We start from the raw sequence: 24825 nt of genomic DNA, 5'->3' as shown, positions 1-24825 counted from the left end.
CAATCCTGTAAAGAACGCTTTAAGACATTTCCAGGTGTCCTTCTCCAGAGTACTGCTTGTCTCCAGATCAAGTCAAAAGATCCTTGGGACACACACACGGTAGCTTAAAACAGTTCCTTGTCCTTTTCTGGCTCATAGCGTGTGGTCTCTGCCCCACAGCTGTCACTGGGTTTTCCCTGACTACAAAATCAGAGCTTTGGGTGATGCCCGAGGCGGGCAGACCCAACTGTGAGGGTTTCTTAGAATATTCCCATGGATGCTAAATTGGACCGTGGGAGCTTTATCTCCCGCACAAGATTTTAAGTTCCCTGAGGAACAGGACTGTGTCACAGACCTTTGACACTCCACAGCAACCCAGCCAGGGTGATGCTCAAGAAATACCTGGGTTTTCCCAAGGAGATACTTCTGTTCAGTGGGAAAGGCTCACCACATGTGAACAAATTTCTTATTGTCAGAGAGGCCAACTTTTTACCCTTGGACACTGAGATGTGGGACCAAGAAGGGGACTGGACTTGTGATCATGGCCTTGGGTTGGACATCAGAAGGGGAGAGAGTAAGAGGTTTTTAGGGGAAAGTTGTGTCAATCTCTAGTTTGATCCTGGTTGGGGCTTTATTTATTGTTGGGTTGGTTTTATTTTTTTAACGTTTTTTTTATTTTGGCCATGCCATGCAGCACGTGGGATCTTAGTTCCCTGACCAGGGCTTGAACTCCTGCCCCCTGAATTGGCACTGCAGAGTCTTAACCACTGGACCATCAGGGAAGTCCCCTAGCTGGGGCTTTAGTTGTTGTCTTTGCTCTGGTGGTGGCCCCTCCACAGTCTCACTTCCTATCCATAGGAAAAGTACATGCTGCATGCCTGAGTCAATCTGCCCTGGATCCTCCCACACTCTGTCACCAGGCAGAATCCAGCTGCCATTGCAGTCCAGGGAGGGAAGGAGATTCCAACTTAACTGTAGGGAAAAAGAAAAAAGGAAAAAACAGGCAAGGGACTCAGCCATTAAGGCCTTCTGCTCCCCAAACAGCAGGCTGATAAGTGCTCCGAGTCCAGAACTGGTGAGCTCCAGGTTGGCCGTGGCCTCTTGGACAAGGGCCATCCGCCCTTCAGCACATCCTGTGTATGAGATGAGAAACACTTGCTGCTTCTCAGTGGGCCCCTCTGCCTGGTATTTGAAGCCCTTAGAAATCTGAACCCCTTTGTCATTTATGAAAGGCACCCCCAACCTCACAAACTGCCTGCTCTGGCCAAAGCAGGCAACTTGATGCCCTGTCCTGGTACAGCCTGTTTCTCCAGGACCACCTGCCCTTGGCCACCCAGGCCCCGGCCTCCTCCCAGCCAGGTATTCTCAGGACCCAGCTGTAGCATCAGCTCCATGAAGCCTCCCCTATGTGGACCACTCGCTGGAAACCAATTCCTATGCAGTCTCTTTCATGCTACCTTTTCTATGGGCAAATCTTACATTTCAATGAAATCCCCAAGGCAGGGAGCTTCTTCAGGGGTCTGTGGCCCGCTAGCAGTCACACAAGGGACACTTGATGACAAACACCAGGGGTCAGGCCTTTGATGCTTGCAGGGTGGGGGCTGCAGAGCAAAGGGGACTGCGCCACTGGACACGTTTCGGGGGGACCTAGCCCAGAAAAGAGGCAGCCCCCAGCACCAAAAAACAGGAGATGAGAGTAGCACAGCTCAGCCCTTGCCAGGACGACACCTGTGATGGAGTGTGTGTGGTTCACTTCCTGAGCCGAACGACAAGGGTAACCCATGTTCACCACCCCCCGCCCCACCAAGGGTCAGTCGACCATCAATTTGAGAGGCCAACAGGCAGTGCTTGAGAAGCATTAGCCATCCATACAGAGTTGAAAAGAGCTCAGACAGGGGCCAACTCTTGGCCCTAGGGCGAAGGTGGCTTTTATTTCCTTTCTCAGGAAGGGAGGGGGTGGGGAGCTTTCCCCACACACCAATCTAAGTGAGGGGGGGGGCGCGTGGGTGCTCCCCCAGAGGAGGGGCCGGGAGAGCCGGAGGACCGTTCAGAAGGCCTCTTCTGTGTCCACTTGCCGGCCCTGGGCTGCGGGATGCGCCCGAGGTCACTGCCCTCCGGGTACTAGTTCCTGCAGAGTTGGAGGCACACGGAGGTATGTGCTGGTGTCCACGAAGAAGAAGGGGGAGCAGGGGCCCTGAGTGAGGGAGCAGAGGGCTGGGGCGGCTGGCCCCATGCCCACTGCCTGCCCAAGATGGTCGCTTGCATAAGGCCTGGCTGGTGTGCTTCTCCCAAGAGGGGCCGCTGGGGCCTGGAGGCATGGCTCGCTCCGATGGCTGGCCCTTTAAATGTCCATCTCAAACTGTGACTCTTCACCTGGGGAGAGAAGGGGCAGAGGACCAGGTGAGCCATGGGCAAATGGCACAGTTGAACCTTCGAGAGGCCGGGAGGGGGTGCTGTTTCCCATTCTGTTGTTCCAACAGGGAGAGCAGGGGCCAGGGGGTATGCTGCTGAGGACAGCGGACAGAGGGCAGGCCCAGGAATTCCTGAGACACACGTCCAGCTGTGCTCACTCCCCTGATCCCAGAGCAGAGACCACGTCTCCCCACCGGACAGCTGACAGCCCTGTGTTCTGGATCACTTGTATTTTCTTTAAGAAGAGTGAATGGCTCCTTATGATTTGAAATGAATACAATTTCACAGACACATACTCCTTAAAACATAAAACCTTTCTGAGCATGTGTCCCAACTTCTGGGTTAGGACATGGGACCGTAACCTCCTCTGCCTACACCCGATTCCCCAGAGAAGAGCCTGACCCTGCGATACGGCAGCTATTTGGGGAATTCAGCTGCTCGTTGCCCTCGCCCAACTCTCACATTAAAATTTCCAAGTAATTCACGCAGTGACACATTGTTTTCCTTTTTAATGGAACTGCCTTGTGCCTGACCTCCTGGCCAAGGCTGCTCCAAGGTTCTGGAGGGCAGAAGGCCTGCTCTGACCCCCACGGGGGAACAACCACCCTTGACTTCTGGTTATGTTGACACAAATATGTGTGTCCAAGGGCAGGAGCCTTGGCTTCTTATATCCAGTGAAGCAACATGAAAAACCAGTGCCTCCTCCTTCAGCCCACCCCATCCCAACAACCGTGCGGACTATGAGGCTGCCATGGTGGGGTCAGAGCCTTTGTTGTGGGCCAGCGCAGCTCGAGAGGCCGGGAGGGGCGAGGGTATGCAAGTGCAGGCGGTGGACAGCCTTCAGGTTGCGGTGACCGAGCCGCTGTTGTGTTGACAGCCTCCATCCGCAACGGCCAGTCTTTGGTTGAAGGCGAAAGAGGAGTGGAGGACCAACCACACGACTCTGTCCATCTTTCTATCCTTTTAAAAAATAATAATTTCTTTATTTTTGGCTGTGCTGGGTCTGTGTTGCTGCTAGTTGCAGCCAGCGGGAGCTCCTCTCTGGTTGCAGGGCTCAGGCTTTTCACTGCAGTGGCTTCTCTTGTTGCGGCTCTGCGCACACGGGCTTCAGGAGCTGAAGCACGTTGGGGCATTAGTTGTGGTTCCTGGGCTCTAGAGCACAGGCTCCCTAGTTGGGGGTGCACAGGCTTACTTGTTCTGAGGCATGTGGGATCCTCCCAGGCCACGGATCAACACAGGTGTCCTGCGTTGGCAGGCAGGTTCTCTACCACTGAGCCACCAGGGAAGCCCTGTCCATCACTTATCACAGGGCAGGGAACCTCGCTGCCTGGGCCGTCCTTGCTGCTGGGCTCTGTGGGTCTGTGTCCACCTCTCTTTTGCCCATGGCTCTCCAAGTGCGGCCTGCTCTGGGAGGTGGGGCTCCTGACTTCCTGATGAACCACAGCCTGCAGGCCCCAGGGAGCTGGGTTCCATGCTGTCAGCAAGGCCACCCAAGCTTGAGGGCCCAGCTGCTTCCTGTCTGGGCTCGGTTGCTGCCTTCGGGTGAAGGGTCAGTGGCTTCCAGGCTCTGCCAGTCTCCTCCCGTAGTAAGAGCTCAGATGCTCTGGCCAGCCGGTCCCTGGGAGATGGTATTCAAGCACCTCTGCGGAGGTGGCTGCTCTGATTGATGGGAGGGAGTTGGGGGTGGGAGGAAGAACCCAGCCTCCCCTTGTCCACTGCAGAAACAGCTGGTTGCACTGTTTCCACGGCCTGATCAACTAGGACACCAGATGTCCCTGTCGCCTTTCTAATCCCACAGATGTGTAATTTCCTAGAGGGCGAGGACGCTGTGCTTTTGATAAGTAGCTTCCTGCACAAAAACATCCTGGGTGTGTTCCAAATTGCTGCAGACACACAGAAATGCCTCAGGGACAATTGTATAAAGGTTATCCAAGGGCTTATCAAAGCAGCCGCCTGGATGCCATCTCCTTTCAAACAAGCTCCCCGCTAATGAGACTATCTGATGAGGCTGAATGGCCTTGCCTGAGCTTCCTGGGCCCCTTTCCTGGGGAAAGTGGGTTCCGATGAAAGTGCTGCACCCCAGACCCTTCCCTCGCCCTGTGTACTGCTCCACGGGGCAGGAGCATCCCCGTGCTCCCGGAACACCCACTCCCACGCCCGCTCTTCCGCTTCCTGGAGTGAGAGCCCAGCCGTTCCCGGCCACTCACCGCCTGCCGGCTTGTCCTCGGGGCTGCTGCGCAGGTGATTCTGCCTGGCTTCCGTGGGGGGCTCATCGCCTGTAGGGCTAGTGACCCCGGGAATGGTGGGCAGGTCCCGCGGGGGCGTCTTGGTCACAGGTGAGTTCCGACACTCCATCAGGAACTTCCGGTCATAGATGATCCTGGTACCTGCAAGGGGGCGGGGGCACGGTTAAAGCCACGGAGAAGGCCCTGGCCTGCTTTTTCCCCCTGAGGCCTCGCTCCAGCAGAGGCGGCAGGCTTTCCTGCAAAAGCCCGGGCGGAGGTGTGAGGCTCACTCACTGCCTCCTGCAGCCCAGGACTCTGCTGTCGCCGAACCGCCCCATCTCCCCGGGGTCAGTGGGTGCTCAACGGAGAATTTTTTTTTTAATTTTTGGCCGCACCCTACCAGTGGCATGTGGTTAATTCCCTGACCCTGATCAAGGATGGAACTCACTCCTGCCCTCTGCATTGGAAGGCATAGTCTTAACCACAGGATCCCCAGATAAGTCCCCAAAGTGGGTTTTTTATGCGTTTTTCAATTCTGTCCTTACACACCCTTGGGGAATATCCAGTATCTTTTAACTCCATTTGACAAAGGAGCAAAGAGAAAAGTAAGTGATTTCTGCACTCTACCGATCCAATAACCACTCCCCACCAGTTAAATATGAGAACTCCTCCTGTCTGGACTTTGTGGAAAAGAGTAACAGGGAGCACCCCAGCCTCACCGCAGCTCTCTTAACTCAGTCCACCTCCCCGGAGACGCCCCCACTCCGCCCAGCGTCCGGTTACCCATCCTCTGTTCACGTGTCACCCGACTTCAGGGTTTCTCCTCAGTCTGCCCTCCATTCCTTTAATTTTCACTCTGCTTTCTCAAGTGTCACCCCAGGGTGAGGGACCACGTCTTATAGAATCATTCACTGACCTTAAGCCTCCCAAGAGCCCTCCTATGAGGGCAGCTGCCTGAGAGATTCCTTAAAAAAAAAGGAGCATGTTCTCAAGCACAGGAGCCAGGGAGGAGGCCTGCTGATTCACAAATAACAGTGAAGAGTGAGAAGGTGACTCCCATTGGGACCCTGTCTAAATCCTGATCATCTCTGCAGACCCACTGTGGTCTTAGTAACATAACACCTCCAGAACATTCGCTAGTGGCTCCCTTCTCCACAAGGAGCAGGCTCCAGGCTCAGCCTTCAACAGGCAGAGGCATCTAGCTAGAATTTAAAACTGTCTTGTTGTCATTATGTTCTTTTTATAGCTACTTCTCTTTATGGCAAATGACTCTGGTTTTCCATATATAGCTGTGATAGCAAACTCCCTTTTAATATATACAACAGGATGTAATTGAATATGGTAATGGTACATGTTATATATCACATAAGCTATAATCTACATAATAAAAGCTAGGGAATTCCCCGGCAGTCCAGTGGTTAGGTCTCTGACCTTTCACTGCCCAGGGGGTGTGGGTTCAATCCCCAGAAGGGGAACGAAAGATCCCACAAGCTATGGGGCTCGGCCAAAAAAATAAAAACAATAAATTTTAAAGGAGAGGTGATACAAAGATAAATATTAAATATACATACAAGTAGAATGCAAAGTATGATAAAGACTGCAGAAGAGAGGGAGGGATAATGAGGAGTTTGGGATTAACACATACACACTACTATATAGAAAACAGATAGATAACCAACCAGGACCTACTGTACAGGAAGAGCTATACTCAATGTCTTATAATCACCTACTGTTGTTTAGTCGCTAAGTCCTTTCTGACTCTTATGACCCCATAAGAATGATTTTCCAGGCAAGAATACTGGAGTGGGTTGCCATTTCCTCCTCCAGAAGATCGAGAATCTGAAAAACAATAGATTCATACATATGTATAATTGAATTACTCTGCAGTATACCTGAAACTTATATTCAGTCCTGAATATTCATTGGAAGGACTGATGCTGAAGCTGAAATTCCAATATTTGGGCTACCTGATGCGAAAAACTGACTCATTGGAAAAGACCCTGATGCAGGGAAAGATTGAAGGTGGGAGGAGAAGGGGATGACAGAGGATGAGATGGTTAGATGGCATCACCGACTCAATGGACATGAGTTTGAGTAAACTCTGGGAGTTGGTGATGGACAGGGAGGCCTGGCGTGCTGCAGTCCAGTTGCAAAGTCGGACACGACTGAGTGACAACTGAACTGAAATATCTGAAACTAACACAATCAACTATACATCAATTAAAAAATGAAGACTATAGGCGGATGGTGAATGGCTTCAGTTTAGAAACCAGGATGCAGGGACTCCAGGAATGCCCATCCTCATCAACAGCTCTGAAATATGTCCCTCACTTAAGGGCTGTGCTGAGCAACATTCCAACAGCTGACGTGCGTTTCTCGATGTTGAGCACTGACTGTCTACTAACCCCGGAGACAGGAGAGGGATGGGCTTGCATCTCTGAGCTCTGATGTGAGTTAAGATTGGGCTCCCGGTGCAGAGGAGGACCTGGGATGAGGAAGAGCAGGGGGTGGTGAGGAAGACCCAGGATGAACTTCGCCTCCTTGCTAGTGTTGACCTGGTCTGACCTCGGCCTGGGCCAGGCAGCCACCCGGCCTTGCTCTCCTGGTCTGGGGCGAATAATGCTGAGGTTGGGGGCCCTGCCCCTCATCATCAGGAGGACTACAGTTCAGAGCTCACGTTTCTAAAGGGGAGGGGTGAACAGCAAAGGACACAGACCTGGGGCTGTATTTTAGGTCCTGCTACCACCCAGCCCTCTCTGGTGGCTCAGATGGTAAAGAATCCGCCTGCAGTGCAGGAGACCCGAGTTCGATCCCTGGGTCAGGAACGTCCCCTGGAGAAGGAAATGGCAACCTACTCCAGCATTCTTGCCTGGAGAATCCCATGGACAGTGGAGCCTGGTGGGTTACAGTCCATGGGGTGGCAGAGTCTGACACGACTGAGACGATCACTTTTACCCACCAGCCGGGTGGCCCTGTGCCCCTTCCACCTTTGAGCCTCACCTGTAAGGGCAGTTTCCTCACCTGTAACATAAAGGGCTGTGTGCCGACACGCCCAGCGGGCTCCAAATGGAGAGCATCCGTGCCCTCTCTGGAGGGAGGGCATCCTGGCTTCAGAGATGGGCCCATTTTTCTCTGTTTCTTAGTCATCATGGCCTGGGCACCCTACCCCCTTATCTCCTTCCCACCCGCCACCTTGACATTTTTAAAAATTTTATTTATTTTTATTGAAGTATAGTTGACTTACCATACTGTGTTACTTTCTGGTGTCCAGCAGAGTGATTCAGTAATATATGTATTTCTGAATATATATCATATGCCTCATATTTTTTCCCATTATGGTTTATTACAGGTTATTGAAAATAGCCCCTGGTGCTATACAGTAGGACTTTTGTCTGTTTTGTGTTGGCTGCACCGCACAGCTCGTGGGATCTAAGTTCCCTAATCAGGGATGGAACACTGGCCCTCGGCAGTGAAAGCAGAGTCCTAACCACTGGACCTGCAGGGAATACCCTATTTATCTATTTTATGTATACAAATTTGTATCGACTGATCCCAAACTCCTAATACCACCTTGGGTTTTTTTGTTTCTTTGTTCACCGCGGGGTAGAGCAACTGACCCTATCAGAGCTGAACCTGAGAGCTAGAGATTCAGTCATCTCAAAAAAAGAACTTGGAGGTCAGCAGCTTCTGAGGTTCTTTAAAGGTCACGAGCCCCCAGTGGTTTTGTTGTTTTTTAACAAGTGTGGTAAAACAAATAACATGAAACTTAGCATCTGAAGTAATCTTAAATGTACAGCTGAGTTGTTTAAGTACACCCACATTGTCATACAACTCATCTCCGGGCCTGTTTTCATCCTGCCGAACTAAAACTCCATCCAGGAAACAATCCCTCCTACCCCAGCCAGGGGCATCCACCACTCGGCTTCTGTCCGAGTTGGGGTGCTCTGTTGTATGTTAGTAGCTCAGTTGTGTCCGACTCTTTGCGACCCATGGACCGTAGCTCGCCAGGCTCTTCCATCCATGGAATTCTCCAGGCAAGAATACTGTAGTGGGTTGCCATTTCCTTCTCTAGGGGATCCTCCCGACCTAGGGATGGAACCTGGGTCTCCTGCATTGCAGGCAGACTGTTTACCATCTGAGCCACCAGGGAAGCCTGGACTGCTCCAGGTGCCTCCTGTAAGTGGAATCTTATAGTATCTGTCTTCTTTCAATTGGCTTGTTTCACTTAGCATAATGTTCTCAAGGTTCATCTACATGGTTGAACTCCATGTGGGAATTTCCTTCCATTTAAAGCTAAATAATATTCCATCATGGGCTTCCCTGGTGGCTCAGTGGTAAAGAATCTGCCTGCCAATGCAGGAGACTTGAGTTCAGTCCCTGGGTAGAGAAGATCCCCTAGAGAAGGAAATGGAAACCCACTCCAGTATTCTTGCCTGGGAAATCCCATGGACAGAGGAGCCTGGCGGGCTACAGTCCATGGGGTCGCAACAGTCGGACATGACTTAGTGGCTAAACAACAATACTCCAGTGTATGGATATACCAATTTTGTTTATCCACAGACATTCAGGTTACATCCACCTTTTGGTTATTGTGAATCATGCTGCTAGGAACATAGTGTGCAAATATCTTGATACTCTCCTTTCAATTCTTTGGGGTACATACACTGAAGTGGCCCCCAGCATTTTAAAAGTCAGTAATTACACTTAAAAGAGAAAAAGAAATAGCCTCTGCACCCTCTATCCTATGGCTAGGGCACTTATTTAAAAATAAAAATCCTCATTTGAGCTAATAAAATCCATAATCTAAATGCCAGTAGGGGTGGCACCATAAACACCCACCCCTGGACTTCTCTGGCAGTCCAGTGACTAAGACTGCACTCTGAGCACAGGGGGCCGGGGTTCGATCCCTGCTCAGGGAACTAGATCCCATATGCTGCATCTGAAAGGTTCTGCATGCCACAATTAAGACCCAGCACAGCCCAATAAATATATATTAAAAAAAAAAACAACACCAATACCCACCATCAGAGTAATTCAGCCAGAGAGGGAGGGTGTGTGTGTGGGATAGACGAAGGGGTAAGCAGTGGTGTCCAGAAAGTCAGCTGACAAGGTAGTGAGCCTGGGATAAGACCACAAAGTCACCACTGACTGGCTCATTTGGGGCCTGTGAGGAATAGGAGCTGGAGATGGAACCGCTTTGGCTTTTTAACTCTTTCTTCTTCTAAGCCTTCATGGGATCCACCTCCATGGCCAGTGATCTGAAAACTCCCAAAGCCTCCCACAGATGAGGCAAACCTAACAAAACACACACAGTCCCATATTGTCGAAAATAGGAACCCCTGGCCGCTGAGGCTGCAGTGCAGCCCTGGAGTTGGGACCTGGTCTGCACACAGGGACAGGAAGTGGGGACCGGCGGGGATGCTGAGGACCCTGTGAGGCTGAACAGCGGCAGCTGGGGATGCTGGTCTGCTGTGGTCCTCTGGGGTGCGTGGGTGTCACACCAGGCGGCACCCCATAACACTCTTTAGCTGAGGACCCACTTCCTCTCCGTGCAAGGGAAAACAAGCCCCCTCCACAAGGGTCTATAATTGAGAGCTTTTGAGGATCTTGCCTGGAGAATCCCAGAGACGGGGGAACCTGGTGGGCTTCCGTCTATGGGGTCGCACAGAGTCGGACACGACTGAAGTGACTTAGCAGCAGCAGGTAGCTTCCAGGAGGCAGAAACAAGATGGTTCTTCCTCCTGCTTCTCTCGCAAGTCATACAAAACACCGAGAACTAGAAACAGAAGCGCCTGTGCCCACCTGGATGCCAACAGGGCTCCGACTGTTCTCCACATCACGATATATGAAGACAGAAAGTGAAGGGAGGAATGGCTCTTTTTTCCCCTTTCCTTGTTCTTTTTTTTTTTGAGGGGAGCCTCCCTCTGTGGCATGTGGGGTCTTAGTTCCCCAACCAGGGGATGGAACCCAGGTCCCCTGCAGTGGAAGCACAGAGTCTTCACTGGACCACCAGGCAAGTCCCAGGAATGGTTCTAACAGGGAGGAAAAGGGGGACAGCTAAAGGTAGGAAGGTGGCGGTTGAGGTTGTAACAGCAAGCAAGCAGGGTCGAACCCAGGAAGTTTTGAGAAATTAGAGGCATTGAGGAAAACGGGGCTGGGGGCTGAGAACAGGGACAGGTGCCACCCATCTGTCACCCAGGAGGAGGCCAGGCAGGCAAAATAAGCTGACCTTCTGAATAGTGGCTTCAAACCCTTTGCGCTCCTCGGCTTCAGAATAAAGAGCAAAGATAAAGACCTACAGAGACAGATTTTGGGAGGGGGTTATCTCACATGAAAAAAAAAAACCCAACTAGCCACTAGATTGAGCACTTCAGTCTCTGGAACAGACAAGGCCAGCTCTTGAGCAACTCCTCACTCTTAAATAATAAAGGGAACAGAAGACAAAAAGATAACCAATTAGATGGAGAAGGCAATGGCACCCCACTCCAGTAAGACAGTACCCAAATCCTGGATAAAAGGAAATCAAGAAAAAGAGACAAGAGAACTTGATCAAAAGAATTACTTAAAAGATCAAAAGAATTAATTAAATACGAAAAAAAGAAAAGATACTTTTGCTGAGTTGAGAGAGATGAGTCTTGAAAGACTACTTGACTATCCACTGCAATGAATTAAAAAACCACCAGCTTAAGATTCATTGTAAATCATGAAATCTTCCAGAAAGAGTTGAAAGACAACAGGTGCCCACTGAGGATTGGGAGTAAGAATGTATCAAATTTTTCAGTGGTTACACAGGCAGCCTGAAGACAGTGGGTCAAATGCCTTCACTATCCTGGGGCAAAAGTCATCCTGACCTAGTTTTATACCCAGCCAAACGATGAGCAGGGATTGAACCCTGACCCCTGTGCTTAGAGTCCAGTCTTAGTCACTGGACCACCAGGGAAGTCCAGGGGTGGGTGTTTAAGGTGCCACCCCTACCGGCATTTAGATTATGGATTTTATTAGCTCAAATGAGGATTTTTATTTTTAAATAAGTGCCCTAGCCATAGGATAGAGGGTGCAGAGCCTGGCAGGCTGCAGTCCATGGGGTCGCTAACCAAATAGAAGGAGAACAGAGCCATCTGCAGAAAGTGCCAGGAAGATGGAGTCTATAAAATCAGAGAAAGACCAGAGGCTCCTGGGAATCCCATGCCCGCAGCTGTGTGGCAGGTCCAGAGTCTCCAAACTGCTCAGAAAAGAGGGAAAACGTATGGAGAAATGCAGAGGTCTGCATGTGAAACCATACAGAGAGGCACTTCAGAGGGGCTGGCGGGTATGGGAAGACTTACCTGAATGAAAACTAAGCACATCTTATTTTTTTATAGTTACACTTTTCTTTTCAAAATTGTTCTTTTAGATTTAATTAACACGTTGTATTAGCTTCAGGTGTACAGCAAAGTGATTCACGTGTATCTCTTCTTTTTCAAATTCTTTCCCCATTTAGGTTATTGCAGAATACTGAGACTATTACAGACTGTTGAAGAAAGAGGGCAGCACAGGATGAAATGGTTGGACAGCATCACTGATTCAATGGATATGGACTTGGGCAAACTCCATGAAATAACGAGGGACGGGGAGGCCTAGCAAACTGCAGTCTATGGGGTCGAAAAGAGTCAGACTTAGTGACTGAACAAGACTGTTGAGCAGAGTTCCATGATTTCAGGATTTGGGTACTGAGCACATTTTAAACTAAAGAAATTAGTAATTCTACTTTTAAAAAAAAGGTTGTAAAAAATGGAAATGCTATCACTAAAATCTACACGGCTCATCAAGAATCATAGTATTAAAAACAATAAATATGTAATATAGAAGCAACCTGTGTCCACCAACAGATGAATGGATAAAGAAAATGTGAAATACATATACACAATGAAATACTACTCAGTCATAAAAAAGAATGAAAAAATGTGCCATTTGCAACAATGTGGATAGATCTGGAAGGTATTATGCTTAGTGAAACAAATCAGAGAGAAAGACAAATATTCTGTAATAGCTTATGTGTGGAATCTAAAAATAAAACAAATAAATGAATATAACAGCACAGAAACAGACTCACAGAAAACAGAGAACAAACCTGTGGTTACCAATGGGGAGAGGGAAGGGGGCAAGGCGGTAGAGGATTTAATAGGTATGAATTACTATGTATAAAATAAGCTACAAGGATATATTGCACAACTTTGGGAATCATAGCTATTATTTTGTAATAACTTTAAATGTAGTATGATCTATAAAAATATTGGGTCAGTATGTTTTACACTGTATAATGTTACAAATCTCCATTCATATTTCTTCAGGAACCCTGTCTGATCCCTTGAATCTATTTGTCACCTCCACTGTATAATCATAAGTGATTTGATTTAGGTTATACCTGAATGGCCTAATGGTTTTCCCTGCTTCAATTTAAGCCTGAATTTTGAAATAAGGAGTTCATGATCTGAGCCACAGTCAGTTCCAAATCTTGTTTTTGTGGACTGTATAGAGATTCTCCATCTGGAGAAGACTCTTAAGAGTCCCTTGGACTGCAAGGAGATCAAACCAGTCCATCCTAAAGGAAATCAATCCTAAATATTCATTGGAAGGACTGATGCTGAAGCTGCAATACTTTGACCATCTGACGCAAAGAACTGACTCATTGGAAAAGACCCTGATGTTGGGAAAGATTGAAGGCAGGTGGAGAAGGGAATGAAAGAGGATGAGATGGTTGGATGACATCATTGACTCAATGGACCTGAGTTTGAGCAAGCTCCGGGAGATGGTGAAGGATAGGGAGGCCTGGCAGGCTGCAGTCCATGGGGTCACAAAGAGTCAGACATGACTGAGCACACGTGTGCGCACATGTGCATGCACACACACACACATATACACACACTTTGACTTAAAAAAGAAAAAAGAACTAAGGGACAGGTTAAATGAACTATGCATCAGACATACAGTGCAATGCTGTGCAGGTACTACTTGGAATAAAGTGTACACTGTCTGGGCTTCCTTTGTGGCTCAGTTGGCAAAGAACCCGCCTGCAATGCAGGAACCTGGGTTTGATCCCTGGGTTGGGAAGATCTCCTGGAGAAGGAAATAGCAACCCACTCCAGCATTCTTGCCTGGAAAATTCCACGGACAAGGAACCTGGCAGGCTGCAGTCCACGGGGTCACAATGAGTTGGACACGAATGAACGACTAAACCACCACCACACTGGCCACAAAAAAAAAAAAAAAAATCACAGAACTGTATTTTTTGTTTACTTATCTCTGGGGGTGAGATAAGGATTAAAGCAAGGAATACACCTTTTATACTGAATCCTTTCAAAATAAAAAAATACAGCGATCTGTGTGTTAGTTGCTCAGTTGTGTCTGACTCTTTGACATGTAATAAAGATACAGGGATAGTAAACAAACAAATAAATAAGGATATAGGGTCAGACTCTCCTTTCCTAGTAAGTCAAGTTAAAACTGCCGTGGTTGGAACAAGACAGATTCCCCATGTCCTGAAGAATCTCTGCTGGGCTGGGGAAAGAGTGGTAAGCTCACCCCTCTAGCATCCCCAGGAACTGTATTCAAGGATCGGGACAAGCATTAACACCCACCCACACAACTGCCAACCTTTGCTCAATCACATGCCCCAAGAGTAGGGGTTCTGGGTCATATATTCCCTATCACTGAACCCCTCTGGACCACAGCAAGCCAGGTGTGACGGATGCAAGGGGCCATTAGATACAGGAACAGCCCCCTGATCTCAGACACACACTTAGTCGGAGAAAGACCTGGAAACAAGTGTGTGGAGTCTAGAGACATAGATGGGGACCACAGAGGGGCAGGGAGAGGTCTACCCCGTGTACCACTGGCAACAGGAAATCCAAGCCCCCTGACTCTCAACCCGAGCCATGGAAGCATCCTTGTTACCCCAATTCTACACTGACCCGGAGTTGGGGGAGGTCCTTGGATGATCTAGACGGGAGGGACTACTGGTGCAGAGCCAGGGAATCCAGAACCTGCCTCCCACAGGGTGGGGGCAGAACAGAGGTGAACCTTGCCCCCAACCCTTCCAACCATTTGTGTAGCTGAGATCCTACTGGGTTCTGAGTTCAAGGGTGCATCTCGAACTACATGCAGAGAATAGCTGAGGCTGTCTTCTAACTGGAAGCCCATGTAAATGCATCACCCTGAGTCCATCTGGCTGCCAGAGTTCCCAGCTACGGAGAGAGAGCGGTGGGGACAACATGACGGGGGGCGGGATGTGAATGCCTGCTGTTCTTATTACAGCCTAGTGGTTAGAAACCCAGCTCTCCGGCTTGTTGGTTCTATCCACTCTGGGCATTATTGCTCCATATTGCTGTGCCCTGATTTCTTTTCTTTCTCTTTTATTTATTTATTGGCTGCGTCAGGTCTTAGGTGAGGCACGAGGGCTCAGTAGTTGTGCCTGTGAGCTTAGCTGCCCCTTGAAGTGTGGGATCTTAGTTTCCCAACCAGGGTTTGAATCCGCATCCCCTTCACTGGAAATTCTTGACCACTGGCCCACCAGAGAAGTCCTCGTGCTGCGATCTCTTCCCCTGAAGAATCGGGGTGATGGTGATGATGGCAGCTCAAGCCTCCCGGGGTCACCATGTGGGTTAGCACCGTGGCTCACAAAGTCAGCCCTAAACAAGCAAGTCCTCGGTATTGCCACGACCAGTGTGACTTCAGTTATATGGAGGTTAAAAAAAAAAAGCTGGGATAAACCAGAGGGGAGGTAAGAACCCTGAAAAGAGACTTGGAGAGAAGGGGGCGGGGTTGGGGGGGAGGGTAAGGGCATTCTCCCTCCTGTTTTCATCCACAAAGAAACGGGCTTCAAGCAGCACCATGAGCTGTGGCTTGTTCGGTAACCAGTGTCATCTGGGACTTTACACTCCAGGTATGCACCGAATACAAGAATTGTATATTTTCTTCAGGCAGGCTTTGGTGGTGAGGACAGCTTGCTTGAACGTATAAAGCAAGGCACACATGCCCCAGGGTCTGGTTTCCTCGCCTGTAAACAAGGGCTTGTTCTGGGCTCATTCAAACTATTTTTAAAGCCCCAACCCTAGGCCAGGCTTTAGAGATAATCTCTCGGATGTGTTCCAGTTCTGATACCAACCATTTATTTTTAGGATCCCCTTGTGGGCAGGTGCTTTTAAATTGAAAGTGGTGCAACTAGCTTGGGAACGGGAGGCAGCAGTTCTGGGCTCAAAATTGGATGCGACATTGCACCAGCCCTCACCTCCGAGTCCCAGTTCTTCACTCGGTGAGCACAGAACCCGAGCCTCACAGGACTGTCAGGTTGTGAAAATCATAGCACCATGTGAGCCCTGCCTGCCACAGCCTGACCTGCTAGGTCTCTGTGGACCCCCACGAGGGAGACACCTTATTCTGAATTCATAGGCAGGAAACAGGTTCAGAAAGGCCAGCCCCTTGCAGCCATCCCAAGATAGACCCAGCTTGTCTCGCCTCCCACCCTAAAGACCAGCCTCTGTTTACAATGAGCCAGGCAGCCCGGGCCCCCGCGCCAGCCGGCACTGGCCAAGGGGAAGCCACCAGGGTCTTCAGGCTTCTGCCTCCTCTTCTGCCTGTTTGAGGACAGGATGTTCCCTGGGAGGGAGGCCTCCTACATTCCTCCTCCATCTCCCTGCGGTCCAGCTCCGGGGGCCCAGAGGCGGCTGGATGCGGCTCCTGTAAGTTGAGAAGCTGGACCCTCTTTCTTCCCAGGCCTCCACTGGCAGGAATGTGCCTCCCAGGGGCCGAGGACGTGAGGCCCAGCAAGAGTACAAGCACGGAATTCCTAGAACTGCTGTTCCCCTTCCAGGGGCGGGAGAGCATTTCATAACAGGGTCAGGCAGAGGGCTGAACGCCTGTGCTGGGACGTGGGCCAGCCGCCCGGGAGAAACCCATTGGAACGAGCGTATGCTCAGCTCAGCAGCAGGGCCCGGCTCTTTCTTGCAGGACAGTCTGCTTGGCAAGCACAGCTGACTGGCCGAGGGGGCGGGGTTGTAGTTTGGTAAAGAAGCAAAGCTCGCTCACTCCAAGTCTGCCCTTCCCCTCCCACCCTGCCAGCTCTCCGGGGAGAACCAAGACCCCTACAATCTCTGGACTTCCCTGATGGTCTAGTGGCTAAGACTCCAGGCTCCCAATGCAGAGGACCCGGGTTCCATCCCTGGTCAGAGAACTAGATCTTACAACCAAGACCTGCCACAACCAGATAAATAAATATTAAAAAATAAAATAAAATAACCGCCCCCCGCCCCGCCCCGAAAAACACCCTTTAGGGGTCTTATGAAGGCCCTGGAGTAACAAAGGGACCATCAGCCAATGGCAAATGGCCCTTCCTTCAGGTCCCACGAGGGAACAGGTAGGCTGATTTGAAAATTAAGCAGAAGGGACAAAGTTTCTCCGGAGACAGAACAAAACAGCTGACCAACTTCTAAGGCTGGCCAAGCTCCTCCCCTTTCCCTCTGCACCTGGCATAGCCAAGTAAGGCTGCCCCCTGAAATGCACTACGAACAGTGAGTGCCCTTCCGAAATCCACCACCCCCCTTGCTGCTGGAAAGTGAAGGAGTCCTGTTTTTTTGTGTGAATGGCACACCCCCAAATTCACATGCTGAAGCCCCAACTCCTAGTACCTCAGTGTAACTGTATTTGGAGATAAGGTCTCTTAACCAGGCTATTATGTGAAAAGGAGGCCGTTAGGGTGGAGCCCTAAAACAATGTGCTGGTGTCCTTGTGAGAGAGAGCCATTCCACAGAAGGACCACGACCACCACCTTGAAAAGGGGCAGCAGGAGGTGGCCTCTGCAAGCCACGGAGGGGGCCTCAGCAGAAACCACACTTGGATCTTGGGCTTCCAGACCAAGAAGAATATAAATTTCTGTTGTTTAAACTACCTGGTCTGTGGATTTGGTTACAGGAGACCTAGCACATCTGCACAGGCTCACTGTCCCCTTTTGTTCGGAAGAGAGAAGAGGGAAACCTGTTCACACTCCTTAAGGCAAGAGACCCAGTGCATGTGCTGAGTGTGATCCTGGCCACACCAGCAGTAGTCTCCCTCCCACTCACCTGTGGACCCCTGGGCTCAGACATCTGCCTCTTGCCGGTACTCCAGAAAATCAAGGATATTCAAATGCAGGTGCTGGGCAGAGGGGGCCAGTACCTGAAGCCTGGCCATTTGAAGGGGAAACAAGAGGTAGGCTGGCTGGCAGTTAGTACGCGTGACACCAAGTGAATATATGGCCCAGAGCCCTGGCACCATGTCCACCTGTGTGTTTTGCCTTGTGGAGCTGAGTAGAAGGGCTTGAAAGCAGGACATGGGGTCCATGACTCAATGTTTTCAGGAAGGCGTCCTCTGTTCTTAAACCAATAGTCAATAAACACACAGGCTCGTGATTCCTGTCTCCTACACCTGGCTGGATAAAGCACAAGCTGGCATCAAGATTGCTGGGAGAAATATCAATAACCTCAGATGCAGATGACATCACCCTTAATGGCAGAAAGTGAAGAGGAACCAAAGTGCCTCTTGATAAAGGTGAAAGTGGAGAGTGAAAAAGTTGGCTTAAAACTCAACATTCAAAAAACGAAGATCATGGCATGCAGTCCCATCACTTCACAGCAAATAAATGGGGAAACAATGGAAACAGTGACAGACTTTATTTTCTTGGGCTCCAAAATCACTGCAGATGGTGACTGCAACCATGAAATTAAAAGACACTTGCTCCTTATAAGAAAAGTTATGACCAACCTAGACAGCATATTAAAAAGCAGAGACATTACTTTGCCGACAAAGGTCCATCTAGTCAAAGCTATGGTTTTTCCAGTCATGTATGGATGTGAGAGTTGGACTATAAAGAAAGCCGAGTGCCAAAGTATTGATGCTTTTGAACTGTGATGTTGGACAAGACTCTTGAAAGTCCCTTGGACAAACCAGTCAATCCGAAAGGAAATCAATCCTGAATGTTCATTGGAAGGAATGATGCTGAAGCTGAAGCTCCAATACTTTGGCCACCTGATGTGAAGCCCTGACTCATTGGAAAAGACCCTGATGCCGGGAAGGACTGTGGCAGGAGGGGAAGGGGATGACAGAGGGCACGATGGTTGGATGGCATCACTGACTCAATGGACATGAGTTTGAGCAAGCACCAGGAGATGGTGAAGGACATGGAAGTCCTGGCATACTGCAGTTGCAGAGTCGGACATGACTGAGTGACTGGACATCAACATCTGGCCCTGGCTCTGTTGGCCACTCAGCAGGAGAGGCAGTTAAATCCCCTCAAAGGACTGTTCCTTGAGGCTTGACCCTTGTTGAACATCGTCTCAAAGCATGGCCCACATAAATCCTCCTATCCCTGTTTATACCCAGCTTCTCTCATTCAAAGGAGTCATTTCCCTTCTAGAATCTGGGCTAGCCTTGCGGCTTACTCTGACAGACAGAACACTGTGCAAGTGCCATACTGTGACTTCTGAATAAAGGCCTTAAGAGGCCTTGGAAGCTGCCATGTAAGTAACTCATATTCTGAATGGTGTGAGGCCATGAGGACAGAGAGAGAGCCCAGCCTTCCAGCTGTCCCCAGCAATACCCAGACAGGTGGCTAGGGCCACCTTGAAACTTCTAGCCCAGGGCAATCCAATGGTCAACTGTATGCAGCCAGATGAGTGGGCTCAGACAAGATGATCCAAAAATGTCCAATTTACCCAAAGAATGAAGAGAAATAACAGATTGCTGTGGTGGTGGTTGAAGTTACTAAGTTTGGGGGTTGCCTGTGACACAGCAGTAGCTGTGTACAACAGTAGCTGATACAATCCTTCTCATCAAGACGAGATCTCTGGGCCTAGGATCTGAGCTCTCCCCGTGAACCCTCATGGGCATAGGCAGTGGATTATAAGGCCCATATCCTAAGCATCCAAATGCCACGGGCAGATGTCACATATTTCTGCTGAGTCAGCAATACTGGCCACAAACAAGTAAATGAAGACTATGAATCCCAGTGTCTGAGACCTGGGCCCCAACACTGACTAGTTCAGTATAAAAAGTCACCTCCTTCCACAGTCTGCTTCATAATAACTTGGAATAATACTGGGATAAGTGGGAAAGTTCAGAGAAAGTTAGCTTCTGCTTCTGAGACATTCCAAGATAAATAGTTATACTTGTAACTAAGAGGACAGAAAAGAAACTTTAAACATTCTTATTAAGCCAGCCCAGACCCAGGTCTAGTCTTAGAGACACTAGGTCACCCTGAGAACACTCTCATCACAGGAGTCTTTCACCCTTCACCTTTTAGACATCTGATGTGGCTGGCCGCACTACAAACATGAGTAAGCCATCTCTGAAAGAACTTCCTGTCTAATCTAGGGAACAAATACATAAACAAAGACATGTGAATCATTGTCGTGAATCACAAAAGAGGAAGAACACTGGCATGGATCTCAGTAAAACGAGAAAGTAACATGTTTTTCGTTCATACGTTTGAACACTCAAGAATCAAGAATCTATGTGTACAAATGAACACTTTTCATTCATTTCACCCTGGGAAGCAATCCTTGTTTCAATAATGCTGCCTTTTCCTAACTCGACATCAAATAAAAACCCTGACAAGCAAATGCCTCGCTGCTTTATACCAATAGTCAATATGGCACCATCCTGCTGGCCCTTTCTCCAAATTTGGTAATGAAGTACTTTTTTTTGCTCTTTCAGGAAAAGAACAAACAAACCCCTTTATCAATAATGAGGCCCTGCCACCCTTGAGGATATTGGGAAAAAAAAGTAAGGTCTGAAGGCAACTCATATCCAACAGCTGTGTTTACATTGTTAGACTGTAAGGCCAACCACACTGGCTACTTGGAGTGGGCAAGTCTCATTTAATATCATGTAAGTTTTCAGGGGTGGGGTGAGTGTCTGTCTAATTACTTCAGATACAACTCTGATGCTTATAATTCTATTTCGGGTGTGTTCATCTTTCTAGCTTGCAATGGAAGCCCTCGAGGTCACACTTTGTCTTCCAATGCCATGGCCGTAAGATCAGGAAGGCTATGGGTGCTCTACACCAGGGTCCCTGCCAGTCTTTAATGAAGCACATAGTATGGAATGTTCTAAATGCTTTAAAAGGAAGGTCGGGTCAGTATAAAAAGAGACCCATTATAATTCCCTCTTTGCCTTAATGTCAATGTCAAGTTCTCTTGACCTGTAATAAAGAGGCAGTGTAACTGAGGCCTCGGGACACTGGCCGCGCTCCGGCTTCAGTGCCCAGCCTACCCTATCCTCTTCCTGGCACTCTCTGTTCCAGGGCCAGACCCGGGAGCTGCCCCAAGGTAAGCTTCCTGGGCGCAGGCTTTGTTTGTCTAACCAAATAGGGTGCCAGTAACACCTGCAGTCCTAGCTGCTTACCTCTGATTAACCTTATCCAGACCCAGGGCTTAGGTACGACTACCACCCAAGCCACAACCCCTGTAGCTTTGGGTCAAACATCCAGTAAGGAACTGGGAATGTAGAGGTTGGTGGGGGAAGGGTGGATGAAGGGTTCTGACCCACTCAAAGGTTCTGGTGGTTTATGGTGTTACTTAAGACTTTTAAGACTCACAGATACAGAGAACAGACTTGTTGCCAAAGGAAAGGGGTTGGGGTGGGGAAGGTAAGGGTTGGGAGTTTGGGATTAGCAGATTCAAACTATTATATACAGAATGGATAGAGAACAAGGTTCTCCTGTATAGCACAGGGAACTATATTCAATGTGATAAACCCCAACAGAGGGACTTCCCTGGTGGTCCAGTGGATAGGACTCTACGCTTCCAAGGAAAGGGGGACAGGCTCAATCACTCATCAGGAAACTAAGACCCTGCAAGAAGCATGGCACGACCAAAAAAGGAAAAAAAAAAAAAAAAACCTTAATGGAAAAGAATATGAAAAAGAATATATAACTGAATCATTTTGCTGTACAGCAGAAATGAACACACTGTCAATGCACTATATTTCAATAAAATTGGAAAAAACAAAACCATAAGATTCTACAAACTTGAGTGTTCATCAGTGACACTCTCTTAAGTAATTTTCTTAAGTAAATTTCTCTTCAGTTCTCCAGCTTCTTCAGATCAGTGGTTCAGCCTGTGTAGGGTTAATGAGCATGGAAAGCAAACTGGAGTCAGAGGACTGGAGATGGCTCAAGTCATCTGCTCTTATCCTCCCCTGAGACACACACTGCAGAGCCATTCCCAGCAAGAGTGACCAGCAGATAGTTTACTCCAGTAGCTTCTGACACGATCCAACCACGCAGACTCTGCCAAGAGCCTGGCTCTTCAGAGTCTAGTTTAAAGACAGATGCCAAACCCAACCTCACGAGAAGTTTACCTGGATGGATGCATCACTTTTTTTGTCAGACCACTGAGGAGAGCCTGGTGAGGGCTGTCACATTCCACCAATTCCTGAGAGCTCAGAGAACAGTCCTTATACCAGTCACTGGGAGCTAGTTAGAAATGTGGAATCTTAGGCCCTACCCCTAACCTACTGAATCAGATGTGGTCCCCAGGTAATTCATGTGCCCCCTAGAAGACTGAGAAACAGCACTCTTGACCGAAGCAGAAGGGGGCCAGGAATGACCTTTACTCATTAGGTCAAGCTCCTCCGCCCAGGCAAAGGGTTGTGCTAAAGTGGGCCTTGGAGGAAGACTCTACGCCTTGGTTGTACAGAGGCAAGCCTGGATTCTCTGGGTTATGGACTGTGAGCTGCGTCTCCCTCGCTGGTCACTAGGCTAGTCACTCTCTAGGCTCCTGGCACTGCTAGCTTCCTTCCAGTTGGCCTCAGAAACTGTCACACTGATGCAGAAGCCCCTTGTCCCTCTCCCAAATGAACACCTTCAAAAGGAGGGAGACTGGCTGAGGTCTGCCCCAAACCGCAATTTACCAGTGCAAAGGGAGAAGTGGAAGAGTTTCCCATAAACAGCACCGCCGGCTGTTGCTTCCAAGCTGATCCACCCCATCTAGCAACAAGGGTGCAAAATAGGGCCACTTAAGCCTTCAGGCCTGAGTCAGTGCCCACCCTGAACAGATGAAGCAGTGGCTTACACCTTCACTAGAAGGGACCCCAAAATTGTCCCGAAAGGTCCCAGTAGACACATTGTAGCACAGAAAAAGCTGAGTAGCATGGACTACATAAGGTCCAGCGTGGAAAGAGAGACAGCAAGAGTCACTGGGAACTTTCCCTTGGATCATTTTTAATAGACGCGGCAGCACTTCTTCCCCTCTGCGCTTGGCGGCTGTTTTCTTGTTCAGTTTGGGAAATAGGGTGTTAGATTGGACCATGGGCATGTGTTTGGGGGCCTCGGTGCCGCGTCCCATAAAAAAAGGCGGCCCCCGCTGTCCAGGAACCACTTAGCTGGCTAACAGCTCGCACGCTGTATGTTTTGAGTCAAACAAAACCAGGGCCTCGGATCTGGCTGTGCTCGCCGGGGGTGGGACAGCTGCCTGAGAAAAGAAGCGAGTGGCCCCCGACGCTGCCAGGCGACAAGGCGGGCAGCCCCGCCCGAGTGCGTGCGTCTCAGGCCCGACGCCAAAATGTGCGGCGCTCTTCTCGAGTAGTTTGGGAAGCGGGAGAGGGCGTAAAGGGAAGGGGAGAAGGGCAGGAGCGGGTGAGGACAGCGCGAGGGAGGGAGCAAAGCGACAAGCTCGGGGATTTCATCACTCAAACGCGCTGGCAGGTTTCATCAGCACCCGGGCTCCGGAGCTGGGAGCGAATGCCAGGCTCCCGAGGGCAGCACGAAGCGGGCCCCCACCCGCGCCAGCTCAGCTTCCTCTTCCTCATCCACGCTCCCGGAGGTCACACGGTTCCCTCCCTCCCCTCCCCCGCGGACAGAAGAACGTGTTTTTCTGCATAGCGCGCCTCGCGGCCCCAGGTCCCTGCGCGGAGAACCGCCGCGCGCCTGAAAGAACCATCTGCTCCCCGTGCCGCCGAGGCGCCGCAGGGGCAGGCGAGCACCCTCCGCCCAAAACCGGGGCTGGGGGTCGGGTGGGGTCGGGGGCCTCGGGAAGGAAGAAGGGTTCTGCGAGGGTCATTGATCCCAACATCCCATCCCACAAAACCCTTGGCCCGGCCTCTCCGTGGTGCGTGGCCCACCCTGACCCCACCCTATTCAGCCTCAGAACTGCCCCCAATACCCACAAGGGGCAGCACACCTCAGCATGTGGTGGTCTTGGAAGAGTGTGTTTGTGCGTCAACGATCGGGGGAGTCAGGTGTCTCTCTCAGAAAGAAGAAAACTCCTGGCATTGGCAGACGCTGCACTGGAGTTCGCGCCCGAGGGCTGGCGATCGCAGGCGACCCCCATGCTCGCTCCCTGCGGCCACCTCCCGGACTCTTACTGCCTTCCTGATACCCCGTTCCGTTCTTCCCAGTCATCGCGCCCCGGAACTCGGTCGCCCCGTCCAGCTGGCGGCTCCCGAGCACTCCCCGCTCCTGTTGAGTCCGGACTCCCCACCGCCCGCACCCAGAGCCGGGGCGCAGGGGGCCACCTCCCCGGAGCCCGCGCCTACCTCCAGGGGTGGTGCTGAAGAGCGTGCCGCCGGGGGTGGTGCTGTAGTCCCCAGGGGGCAGCTGCACGCCGTCGGCGAGGACCACCCTCCGAGTGGTGGGGATGGCCCGGCTCGGGGTCTGGCTGCAGCTGCTACCTCCGGACATGGTCGCCCCGCACGCTGAGCCCGCAGCCGGGGCGTGGCCCTAGAGCCCCTCGGGCCTCGCTCCGCCCCGCCCGAGACCGCCCCTTCCGCCTCTCAGGCAGACGACCCTTGGGATTTGTAGTTCCCGCCGCGCCGCCGCGCCGCCGCGCCGCCTACCTTTCCCCAGGGCTGCTGGCTCGGGCGCTCCTCGCCCCCAGCGCTGGCTCCTCGCCCCCAGCGCAGGCTCCTGCTCTCAGGCGGCCGGAGCCTCCGCCCGGCCCCAGTGCCTTCCAGATCCCTCGCAGCCATGTCCCTAGTCCTTTCGGGTCCCCGTTGACACGCCGGCAGGGACTGGTCGAACGGGGGTGGTGGTCGCGAGCTTGCCCTGGTTAATGCCTTGCTGCTGGGTCGGGGGCGCATCTCAGGCTGTGCGGGGATCCTAGCCCACCCTGGCTAGTTTCAACACTGGGACCTCAGCGGAAGGCCTCCTTCAGCCCGCCCCTGTTCCGTGTTCTAGTTCCTCAGACCAGAAGGTGGGCGT

At 50.6% G+C, this 24825-nt stretch overlaps 1 protein-coding gene across 1 annotated transcript; it reads right to left on the bottom strand.

Moving 5' to 3' along the window:
• Positions 1–1882: 1882 nt before the first annotated feature.
• EIF4EBP1 (eukaryotic translation initiation factor 4E binding protein 1) lies at positions 1883–24322 on the bottom strand. The gene is made up of 3 exons (NM_001077893.2): positions 24162–24322; positions 4599–4778; positions 1883–2352 (listed from the first exon to the last, which is right to left on the bottom strand). The coding sequence occupies exons 1-3, from the start codon at positions 24304–24306 to the stop codon at positions 2321–2323; spliced, it is 357 nt and encodes a 118-aa protein (NP_001071361.1). The 5' UTR covers positions 24307–24322; the 3' UTR covers positions 1883–2320.
• Positions 24323–24825: the final 503 nt, after the last annotated feature.

Source organism: Bos taurus, chromosome 27, assembly GCF_002263795.3.
Source record: "Bos taurus isolate L1 Dominette 01449 registration number 42190680 breed Hereford chromosome 27, ARS-UCD2.0, whole genome shotgun sequence".
Lineage (NCBI taxonomy): Eukaryota > Metazoa > Chordata > Mammalia > Artiodactyla > Bovidae > Bos > Bos taurus.
The sequence above is the reverse complement of the archived record's forward strand: the minus strand, read 5'-3'. Positions and strand labels throughout refer to the sequence as shown.

Excerpts from the sequence above, each read along its gene's own strand:
- EIF4EBP1 (NM_001077893.2), bottom strand. The coding sequence starts at position 24,306 with ATGTCCGGAGGTAGCAGCTGCAGCCAGACCCCGAGCCGGGCCATCCCC. Across the intron at positions 4,779-24,161 it reads CTTCAGCACCACCCCTGGAG|GTACCAGGATCATCTATGAC; the intron begins GTAGGCGCGGGC and ends GCCCCCTTGCAG. Across the intron at positions 2,353-4,598 it reads CGAGGACAAGCCGGCAGGCG|GTGAAGAGTCACAGTTTGAG; the intron begins GTGAGTGGCCGG and ends TTCTCTCCCCAG.